The 12173-nt window shown below is 39.3% G+C and overlaps 1 protein-coding gene across 1 annotated transcript; it reads right to left on the reverse strand.

Annotated features, from left to right (window-relative positions):
* Positions 1-9022: 9022 nt before the first annotated feature.
* On the reverse strand, positions 9023-9976 carry OLR136 (olfactory receptor Olr136). Its single transcript, NM_001171457.1, has one exon. The coding sequence runs from the start codon at positions 9974-9976 to the stop codon at positions 9023-9025; it is 954 nt and encodes a 317-aa protein (NP_001164928.1).
* Between the last annotated feature and the right edge of the window lie 2197 nt (positions 9977-12173).

A 12173-nucleotide genomic window follows, 5' to 3' on the forward strand; every position in this document is an offset into this window, starting at 1 on the left:
GTATACATTTTTGTGTTTGTTAAGTACTCAGAACATGTTAAAGAATCTTATCATGTAATAAAATAGATTATGAATAATTGAAAATTAATATCCTTATAGTTTAGCTGGATATTTTTCCATATGCATGTTAACAAACTATATCTTCTCTTATGAAATTCTTAAGGGAGTTTCTTTTTTTTTGTATTTTTTAACAAAATGGTAATGAGTCTTTTATATGATACATGCTAATTTTTTGTGATAGATATTTTCAGTCTATTGTTAATAACTTTTCATATGTATAGTCTAACTGCTGTGCTAAAAGATTATTATTCATAGAATAATGAATATGATGACTAAATGAATGTTTATTAATTTTTGGAATATTCCAATGATGATAGCTGAGAATGTTCTTATCAGGAAATATACAATACTTAATGGATTCTCAGAGTCTTTGAAGTCTAAAAACAGACTCCCTAATGGGTCCATAATGCTAAACTAAGAATCACTAGAAAATCGTTAAATTCCAGTATTTGGAAAAAAATGAAATAAAATTAAAGGAAATGGAAACAAACAGTATAAATATAAAATGGATATATTTTATTAGAATAATTAAAAATAATTAAAAATTCAAGTATTATTTCTTTGAAATGGCCATTGTAATTTCAAATCCCCTAGCAAATTTGATTAAGAAAAACAATGGCCAGAATTGTGGCTTAGCTGGTAAAGTCGCCACTTGTGATTCCAGCAGCCCATATGGGCAATGGTTTGTGTCCAGTCTGTTCCCCTTCCCTTCCAATTCCTTGCTAATGTCCTGGGAAAACAGCGGATGATGGCTTGTATGTGTGGGCCCCTGCCATTCATATGGGAGACCCAGATGAAACTCCAGGCTCCCGGATTTGGCTTGGCCCAGCCCTGACCATTGTGGCCACCTGAGGAGTGAATCAGCAGATGTTAGCTCTCTCTCTCTTTCTCTCTCTCTCTCTGTAACTCTTTCAATTAAATAAAATATTTTTTAAAAAGAAAGGACTACAGATAAGTGTTTAGAAATGAAATGTAATTATCCAAAACTGTGGAGAAATTTAAAGGCCAGCAAGAGATCACCAATAAAATAATAAATGATAGGAATTGGGACATTCTTTAGGCTTAAGCTACAAAAAAAAAGGGAGGAGTTTTTAAAATCTCATAGCACTGAGCTAACTGGTCTTTCATTAAATACCTGAAGCATTAGAAATTTATAAAATATTCTCAATAATGAAAATGTTCATCAGAGACAGTTATTTGTTTGAAGAAGTGAAATAAAGGAAAGAAAATCCTAGGAAAAATCTATGTGATTCCCATCCAACCTCGATGCAAGTAAGAACCTTTTCATAAAACCAGGATATGATAAGTTTTTTGTTTAATTAGAAAAATAAAAACAAAAATACCTACTTATGTTGGTACTAGTCAACATTTAATGATTCACTGCATTCCGGCTTTGACATAGTCACACAATTTGAACATATACCTTAATTTTTTCTAGATACTAACATATATTTCTTCATGTATGTGGTATTTCTCTCTCTTTTTTTTTTTTTTTTTTTTTTTTTTTAACAGGCAGAGTGGACAGTGAGAGAGAGAGACAGAGAGAAAGGTCTTCCTTTGCCATTGGTTTCACCCTCCAATGGCTACCACGCTGCGGCCGGCGCGCTGCGGCCGGCGCACCGCGCTGATCCGATGGCAGGAGCCAGGAGCCAGGTGCTTTTCCTGGTCTCCCATGGGGTGCAGGGCCCAAGCACCTGGGCCATCCTCCACTACACTCCCTGGCCACAGCAGAGAGCTGGTCTGGAAGAGGGGCAACCAGGACAGAATCCGGCGCCCGACCGGGACTAGAACCCGGTGTGCCGGCGCCGCTAGGCGGAGGATTAGCCTAGTGAGCTGCGGCGCCGGCCATTGTTTTTGTATTTCAGTTTATTTTAATTTGGTTAGTGTATATATTAATAGTGATATATGTGTGTGTATGTGTGTGTGTGTATGATTATGAAATAATCGATTTTACAAATTAACAAAGCTAAGAGTAAACTGTAATTTTCAGAGAATTCTTGAGGGACAAGATATATCTATCTGTGAGATGCCCAGATATTGTTGATCATCTGTATGTATGGGTTCCACCTTCATGGATTCAACCAACCAGTTAGAAAAAGTTCAGGGGCCTGCGTTGTGGCATACCACATGGGCGCCAGTTTGAGTCCCGGCTTCTCCACTTCTGATCCAGCACTCTGTTATGGCCTGGGAAAGCAGTAGAAGATGGCCCAAGTCCTTGGGCCCCTGCACCCTTGTGAGAGACAGAGGAAGCTCCTGGCTCCTGGCTTCAAATCAGTACAGCTCTGGCGTGCAGCCAATTGGGGAGTGAACCAGTGGATGATAGACCTCTCTCTCTCTCTCTGTCTCTCCTTCTCTCTCTGTAACTCTGATCTTCAAATAAATAAATAAAATCTTTTTTAAAAAGAAAGCATTTTGAAAAGAAAAATCATATTGTTGCTGATTTTCACTGTGTAATTAGATCTACAGTTTGGTATGCACTGAACATAAAGACTTTTTTCATAATCAATAAAGTATAACAGCTATTTATGTACAAGTAAATATAAGCATTTACATTGTATTACACGGTATAAGTAATCTAGAGATGATTTAAAATATATAGGAGGATGTGCACTCAAAATACTATACCATTTTACATAAGCGATTGAGAGTGTCTGCAGAGGGTGCTAGAAGCAATCCTCCATGGATGTGGCAGGACAATTGCACTTACTTTAAGCTTCAATATTGTTCGCCACAATCAAAATCTCTTCTAGTGTTCTAATTGAGTAAAACCAAGACAGATGATGTGGTGTGCTTATTTCTGTGGATGCCAAAGTTGAGGACAAAACAACGATTGCAGCAACAAGGTTTGGAGAGAATTTAAGCTGTGCCTCACACAGTTTCTGGATGTTTAGCTGCTTTCACTCATTTAAGTTATTGCATAACTGCATAACTGATGGCTATCATTTTATACAACGAGGGATGTGTACTACTGATGGAGGAGTGATTTTTTTTTTAATCCAGGACAGTCTTGACAGATGAAGTGGACTATCAGCTGTTTGCAGAATGGGTAGAAATTTGAGAGGGTGGAAAAGAGGCTATGGCAGACAATGAGCATATTTGATGACAGTAGATGACATGTGAAGGAAATAACATCCTCTGTATTTTTGACAGTTGGGCCTGATTGCAAGGATAGTGAAAACTGGTGCTGAGAACTGAAAAAGGGCTCTGGAGGGTAATAGCAGAGACATCTAAAGGAGTGAATCTGGGAGAGACAGGCTGTGACAGGCACAAAACAAGATAGAATTGAGAAGCCAAGCAGATGAAAAATGTGAGAATGTGTATGTTTACGACCACGCGTGAATGCATGAGCATTCATGTGCCCAGGTCAGGGTGAAGCTAGAACACAACACACATCACCCCAAACTCTACCAGAAAGTAGAGAATCCAGGAGTTACACTTGATATTTTTTGACCTCAGAGGGACAGACCTAAAGCCAATAGACATGTGATGAAAAGGAGGGAAGGAAGGAAGAAGGAAATTTCTTGGTATCAGTAAAATGTTATTAATAATTTTACTCTGCTGCAAACAACATTTGTTTTCTAGCCTCTCAAGTGACTCTGAATAGATAAAATTCTTAGGGACTCTATGCTAGGTGGACGTGGTGCAGGGTAGTTTAGATTTTTATATTTCGTCTAACCCCACTTTTTTATTTCTTAGACACGTCCTTGGGTGGTAAAGTCTGAATTATGACTGGAAAAACATTGAGAAAATTATTTATTTACTTTCACATTGGCTTCTAACCTCACAGAACCTTAACCTTATAATTTGCAAGCCCCTAGCAGGTTCATCCTGGCTTCTGTTCTGTTCCTACACTCACGCGTTCACGTGTCCCTTGAACTCACTTTTTTCTGAGACATTCAATAAGTCAATTGCAGGGAAAGAAGGCAGACAGATAAAAATAAGAACAATAGGGAACACCACTGGTAAAGTCTAATTTTTAGGGAGGGCAGGGTTAAAAAATTTGTGCTGGTGGCACGCACAATAACACTTTTACTGTGACAGCTACAGATTTGGTAAAAAGTGAATAATGGACCCAAGGCTACTCTTTGCACATAGTAGGGGCACAGTGATAGAGCTCTATAGGTTTCACCGCAGTCCCCACTCTCTGTGTATCTGAAATGAGTTTGCTACACTTCTCCTCTGTCACTGAGGGAGGTCTCCTGTTCTCACTCACCAGGTACACCCTCCTCTTACTTCGACCACCCACTGAGCATTCCAGGCTCACCTGTGTGTTCTCTGTGTTCCCGCAATGCTCCCGTTAACATCTGTACCATGCTCTGTGGTTGGTGGGATTAAATGCTCCTGAAGAGCTGAGACTAGAGTGCAGGAGGGGAGGGGTAAGAGAACCTCTAGAAGGATCTTATGGGAACATGAAGGTTGTGCTCTGGGATCTGAGGCCCTTGGGGAGAGAACCAGGAAAGCAGTCAGTTTTCAGGAGAGGCATCTACGTTGTAACAGGAAATAGGAAGCCCTGGTAAAGTCCTGACCCAAAGCCTAGAGAGAATGTGCCTTGGTTCTGCATAGAAAGTTGGTTCTCTTGAAAATCAATTCTGAGAACCTCTCTAGTAGGGATGAGTTCCCCTAGGGGACATAGGCAAAAGGTAATGTTCAAGAAGTGTGCCTTGCAAGAAAGGGTTGAATGCATTCCTTTAGATAAATGGCATTGGCAAGGACTGAAAATTTGTTTTCAAATTACTGAGAAAAAAATCACTGATTCAGGTTTAACTGAAGAGTGGTTATCAGAGGCTAGGGAGGGAAGGAAGGGAAATAAATGTTGATTGACAAGTACCAGATTTTAACTAGATGAGAGTAAGGAAATCTGGCATTTTATTGTGCAGTGAGATGACTATAGATGAGGTTAATGACCTGTATAGTTCTTAAAAAAAAACACAGAAGATTGGATTTTGGATGGTTACAACATAAATAAATGATAAGTGTTAGAAGAGATAAATATACTTACCCTGATTGTACATTATACAGTGTGTACATGTACCAAAGTGACACATAATATCCCTTAATACATATACTTTTGTATATCTGTCAAAAAGTTTTTTAAAGACTTATTTATTTTGAAAGTCAGAGAGAGAGAGAGAGAGAGAGAGAGAGAGAAAGAATCTTCCATCTGCTGATTCATTCCCCAGATAGTTGCAATAGCAGGGGCTGGATCAGACTGAAGCCAGGAGCTAGGAGCTTCTCCCAGGTCTCCCACGTGGATGCAGAGGCTCCTGCTTGGGCCATCTCCCACCATTTTCCCAAGTGCATTAGCATGGAGTTGGATTGGAAATGGAACAACCGGGACACAAACTGGAGCCCAGATGGGATGCTGGCATCACAGGCTGCAGTTTCACCCACTGGGCCACAATATCAGCTGCTTAAAAATATTTTTAAAGGTTTTATTGGTTTTTTTTTTTTTTTTTTGACAGGCAGAGTGGACAGTGAGAGAGAGAGACAGAGAGAAAGGTCTTCCTTTGCCTTTGGTTCACCCTCCAATGGCCGCCGCGGCCGGCGCGCTGCGGCCGGCGCACCGCGCTGATCTGATGGCAGGAGCCAGGAGCCAGGTGCTTTTCCTGGTCTCCCATGGGGTGCAGGGCCCAAGCACCTGGGCCATCCTCCACTGCACTCCCTGGCCACAGCAGAGGGCTGGCCTGGAAGAGGGGCAACCGGGACAGAATCCGGCACCCCGACCAGGACTAGAACCCGGTGTGCCGGCGCCGCTAGGCGGAGGATTAGCCTAGTGAGCCGCGGCGCCGGCCGGTTTTATTGTTTTTTGAGAGTGGGTGAGAGTCAAAGAGAGAACTCTCATCCTCTGGTTCAAGACCCCGATGCCTAAGTATGGGTTAGGCTGAAGCTGGGAGCTAGGAATTCAATCTGCTAATTGAGTGGCAGATAAAGAACTACGTGAACCATTACCTGCTGCCTCTCAGAGCCCACATTGCCCAGAAGCTGGGGTCTGGAGTCAAACATCAAACAACCACTAGGCCAAACACCCTCCCCTGTTTTTACATTTATAAGTGATTTAAAAAAACAAAAGAAAATGACATTTTTGACATACGAAAATTATATTAAATTCAAAATTCAGTGTCCTTTTATAGTTTTGTTGGCATACAGTCAAGCTCATAAATGTGTATGTTGTCTGTCGTTGCTTTAGAAATTTAGTTTAGAAGTGCAGTTACATGTGTGCAAACTGACAAATATATAAGATTTTTATTAAGTGTTATCTGTAAGAGTAAAAAGTGGACACAAACCAGATGTCCATCAAATGAAAACTGGTAAATAGATTTTGATAATTAAAAAATGTATCTGAATTCATGCAATAAAATATGTAGGTGTAAAAATAAATGATGATCAGATGTACTGATTATGTATGATCTAAACACATCTGTGTATGTCAAAAATCAAAGAGAGGATAGCACACAATATTCAATGAAAAAGTATGATAAACCTGACTACTTGTTTATACATAAATGTTTTTTTAAAACCAAACACAATAAGTTTAAAATATTTTTTTGCATTGGGGAAGGAAACCAGAATGGTTGAAATATGGATTAAAAGTGAATATTTTCAATATATATGCCATTAACTATTTTGAAATTTGAATCACATGAATGTCTGACCTTTACAATAATATTTTATTAAAATGTGGGCACTGGCCGGCGCCGTGGCTTACTAGGCTAATCCTCCGCCTTGCGGTGCCGGCACACCGGGTTCTAGTCCTGGTCGGGGTGCCGGATTCTGTCCCAGTTGCCCCTCTTCCAGGCCAGCTTTCTGCTGTGGCCAGGGAGTGCAGTGGAGGATGGCCCAAGTACTTGGGCCCTGCACCCCATGGGAGACAAGGAGAAGCACCTGGCTCCTGCCATCGGATCAGCACGGTGCGCCAGCCGCAGCGTGCTGGCTGTGGCGGCCATTGGAGGGTGAACCAAAGGCAAAGGAAGAACTTTCTGTCTCTCTCTCTCACTGTCCACTCTGCCTGTTAAAAAAAAAAAAAATGTGGGCACAAAGCTAGTAATTTTTGATATGAAAAATAGAAGAGAAGGAAATAGATGATAATTTCAAACACATTAAATTTTTGCATTATTTGAAGAAAATGGAAAACATTTTGAATAATTTTGAACTTTGTAAACTACGTATGGTAAAATTTTACTAATACAGTTTAGGGGCTGGCACCATGGTGCCATCTGCAGTGCCAGCATCCCATTTGGGTTCCAGTTCTGGTTGCTGCACTTCTGATCCAATTTTTTGCTCGGGCCTGGGAAAACAGTAGAAGATGACCCAAGTGCTTGGGCCCCTGCACCCTTATGGGAGACCCAGAAGAAGCTTCTGGCTCTTGGCTTTGAATCAGCCCAACTGTGGCCATTGCAGCCATTTGGGGAGTGAACCTCTGCCTTTAATAAATGGGTAAATATTTTTAAAAAGTATAGTTTGTAACCCCCAAACAAGTGAAATAATAAAAAAAAACTATTTTAAATGTTATATAACACAGAAAAAGAGGGGGGAAAACCACATAACTAGAATATATAAATCAGATAAGTTAAGCACATTTACATACATAAATATATTTTCAGATATTAATAATAATACAAATATAAACTAATGATGACAAATACATGTGGGAGAAAGCATCAGCAAATAAATAATGTTTAAAAAGTAAAAATAAAAAAATAAAATCATGTGAATATTGGGCAACTGATTTTGTAAACTATAGAAACAGAATCTAGCTGATTACAAAGAAAGAACAGAGCAAGAAACCATGCAACTCTGCTAACTCAGAAAGTTTCATGAATTTGAGACATCTGTAAGAGAGGGTGATAGTCTATGGGATCCCAAATTGAAGATACCATGAAAATAAATATGAATTAGATGGCAAGATTCACTCCTACCATGTAAGTAGGTAATTAGTACACTCTGAAAATTAAAAATTGCATTATTGTTAACACTTATTATAATTGGCATATAATGTTCATGAATAGAAGTACCCAGTTTATAGACATAGAGCTGAATATTTATCACAAAATGAATCATTCAGTTCCCTCAGTCCAGATAAAGACAGAAAACACTATTATATCCTAATTGTCAATTTTGGAAGGTGTTCACCATGCATTTGACAAAAAGGTATGATGCGCAATTATTGCTGACTTGGTTTAATTGTTAATTAGAATGTTATATTTAACAATGTTTTCAAATTTTTTAAATCCTTGTGATCTTTTATTTTTGTTTCTTATTTTCTTATGTTAGTTACCAGGAAAAGTGTAATAAAATCTACCACTATCATTATAGATTGGTCTACTTATTTTTGTGGTTGTGACAGTTATCCCCTTTGCATGTCAGCCATTTGAGATTTTTCATTTTTTCAACTATTACTTTTGAATAAATAAATTCATTAAAAAAGAAAAATGGTAACATCAGGCTTACTTCTTTAGGAATCCTTTATTTTGGAGTCCTGGTCTTCATATCTTCATTGCCTTGGATGCTCTTTGAAGTCTTTTAAAAGTATTTCTCTATTAGTTTTTTGGCAGGGTAATGGTTTGAAACAAATCTATATTCCACTGAATAATGGTTGAATGTCTGAAGTATTTCACGCATCATAGATTTCTCAAGTTATCTTCCAACTCAGTTGCTTTTCTCTTTTGCGGAATGTTGTGTTTTCATAAATAATTTTTTCCCTGAATTCTTGCTTCTTGTGTGAAAGGTATTGAACCCATGCCACATAGCATGGTTTAATATAACATAAATCCTACATACAGTTCTGGAGTACATAATTCCTATTTGTCAAAATACTCCAATTCACTGCTTACAAAGGACCTCCTGTTAGACACCATGTTCTAATGTAGCATCAATCACAAAACTTGCAAACTAAGACCAGCTGTGATTATAGGAAATCAACCAATAAACCAACCAAAGTCTCTTTTCCTAATTTGGCCATTGCTTAAACTCTGAATCTCTTCTCTGACAGCATTCGGACAATGCCACGACGGATCTCCTTGGTCTTAATGCTATAGACAATGGGGTTGACAACAGGTGGAAAGAAGAGGTAAGCATTGGCCATCATGATTTGCAGCAGAGGAGACACATCATGTCCAAAGCGATGCACCATAGACAGGCCAATCATTGGCACATAGTAAGCAAGCACAGCACAGACATGTGAACCACATGTGTTGAGTGCCTTCTTCCTCCCTTCTCCAGTGGCGATACCCAGTACAGTATGGAGGATAAATCCATAGGAGACAACAATAAGCAGTGAATCCAGCCCAAATGTGGAGGTAACAATGAAAAGTCCATAGATATTGTTGATAGAAATGTCCCCACAAGGTAAATGAATGAGGTTGGGGTGGAGGCAATAGGAGTGCGAGAGGACATTATGACCACAGAAGGGCAACTGTTGTAAGAGAATGGGCAATGGGGCCATGAGTATAATGCTTTTCAGCCCAATGACTGCCCCTGTGCTAAAGATGCGGGGCAATGTCAGGATTTTTGTGTAGTGCAGTGGGCTGTAGATGGCCACAAAACGGTCCACAGACATGGCGAGCAGCACAGCTGATTCCATAATTGAGAAAGAGTGGATGGAGAACATCTGGAAAAGGCATGCTTCAAAACTAATCTCTGTGGTACCAAAAAGGAATATACCTAGCACTGTAGGCAAGGTGGATGCAGAGACACCAACTTCAGCCAATGCCAACATGGCAAGAAAGAGATACATGGGCTGATGCAGGGCAGTGTCTGTTCTGATGACGTGCAGAATGGTGCCATTGCCAAGGAAGATGATGATGTACATCAGGCAGAAGGGGATGGATATACAGAAGTGTTCTGCCTCCATCCCTGGGATGCCAGCCAAAATAAATGTTGTAGGTAAGGACTCCAGAGTGCTATTAGAATGCTTCATGTTGAAATCTCATCCCATGGTACCGATACCACCTTGAAAATCAGGAGAAAATAAGAACAGTGCTATAATACTATTATGGAGAAAGGTCACTGAGTAATAAGAAAAAGGAAAAAGAAAACACAGTCACCAGTTCAGGTAGCCAAAGGCCTCATTTCTGAAAACGGAAAGAACATCCAGAAGTTTCCAGAATGAGGGAGGTTCTAGTCTCCATCCTAGGAAAGGTTTAGGCTGATGGACAATCATGCCCATAAATTACAGCGCATCTTGTATAACTTTAGGGAGAAATGACTGCCTTGTATTGGTGAGGAGAAGCCTGACTCCAGAAAGTTATTAGAGAAAAAACATGTGTAGCTAATTTCAGAATAAGGTTTGGATAATCTTGGAAACAAGTGAATAGATTCTATTAGAGAATTATATGTATGCATGGCTCAGAACACATGGTACATAAAAAACAGCTAGAAAAAATACATGGTGAATGAGGAGAGGTATGTGAATAACAGGTCCAAAGCAAGATTGAAATGGTGGCAGTGGCCAGGGTGTGAGTCTGGTGGAAGGAGAGATAGACTAGAAAAGCATGGAGCATCCTGGGTATTCTGAGAATCTCAAGGACTAGAAAACAACTAGAAAGATTATCTGCAAAGGACTGGATGATTCAGGAGGAGGCAGGAACCTGGAATAGTGATTTGCATGCAGACAAAGGATCATGAAAATATTCTGTTGTGATGATATCTGCAATCTCTCAACACAGTTCTCAAAAGAACTTACCTTATCCACTGGGATTTGCTTCTGATTCGGACATACTGCTGCAACAACATAGCAAAGTGAATAGATTTTCAAGGAATGTTCTCCTGGGCAAGAGAGAGAAGTTGCAGAGGGGAGGAGAAAACCACCTGCTTAGATTGAATGTGTTTTGAGCCGCAGCATTGTTCAGGCCAGCATGGTTACAGGAATGGTAACATCAAGTTGAGTGAGGTGACCCAGACAAAGAAAGACAAATATCACATGTCCAGCCTTACATGTGGAAGCTAAATGTTTTTAAAAAATCAAAAAAAGAAGGAAATTCCTGTGTGTATCAGATTTATGGCAAATGATCAGTGATCATTTTGAAATTTACTGTATATAAGGAAAATTAGCATTATTTATTTGGTTATTGTTCAAAGCTCTTGCCTATATTCCTGCTGAACTATGGTATTATTACTTTTTATTCATTGAACTCCTTATTTAGTGGAGCACTAAACCTTTTACTGTAACATAAATATGAAATGTTTCCTCAAAAATAAATTTAAAACTAAAAAGAAAAGGAAAAAAGCAATAAAACCTGGACTGGCATGGCAGGAAGGACTTCCAAAGGAAGTTTTCAACTTACCCACCTGGCCCCCACCTCGCAAAAACATACACATGCATGTACACACACACACATACCTGCTTATTTGTTCACATATGCACAAACATACTTCTCCCGCTTGCTGAAAATCTGTTTGCATTGACCCTGGTATGAACTTTCCATTCAGCTACAACACAGCTTTCTCAGCAATAGGGACCTCACTATTCCATGCTGGTTATTGCTAAGCTCTTCTGTGCCCTGAAGATCTATTACCAATCAGCACTTCCCTGTGTCAAACATCATGCAGCATTGAGCGACAAAGTCCTGGCCCTACTCAAAAAACCATCTTTTCAACTTCCAACCATAGATCAAAGAGAATATCTTCTCTCACAAATACTCTAGCATCTCACCACCCTGAAGTCTTCTCTCCAAGCTACTTACAGTTATATGAAGTGCTACAAAATACAAGTTCAGGATAGAGTGAGAGGAACTCAGAGCGGAAAACCTAACTTTTTCTTGCAAATCTGGAAAAGCTTTCCTTGAAAAATGACATGCTAGAAATTACTGGACATTTCCCAGGCTAAATGGAAAAGATGGGTATTATGTGGTCAGGAAAAAAATTACCATGAAAGGGGGTGAGATTTAAGACAACTCTTTGACAAAAACAAATAAAATCTAGAGAAAATGAGAACTAATGGGAACTAAGTGAGTTAGGATATTAAAATAATTGATTTTTTTACATCTAGAAAATATAGGAAAAAATGGAAAAAAGAATCATTTCTTGCCCATATTCAGGGTCCTGGAGCACTTACCATATCCTGATGCATGTTAGTCAGCAGAGAATTATCTTAGGAAAATATAAAATGATTTTCT

Source organism: Oryctolagus cuniculus, chromosome 1 (genome assembly GCF_051225735.1).
Source record: "Oryctolagus cuniculus isolate XC-2025 breed Fujian yellow rabbit chromosome 1, ASM5122573v1, whole genome shotgun sequence".
NCBI classification, from domain to species: Eukaryota; Metazoa; Chordata; class Mammalia; order Lagomorpha; family Leporidae; genus Oryctolagus; species Oryctolagus cuniculus.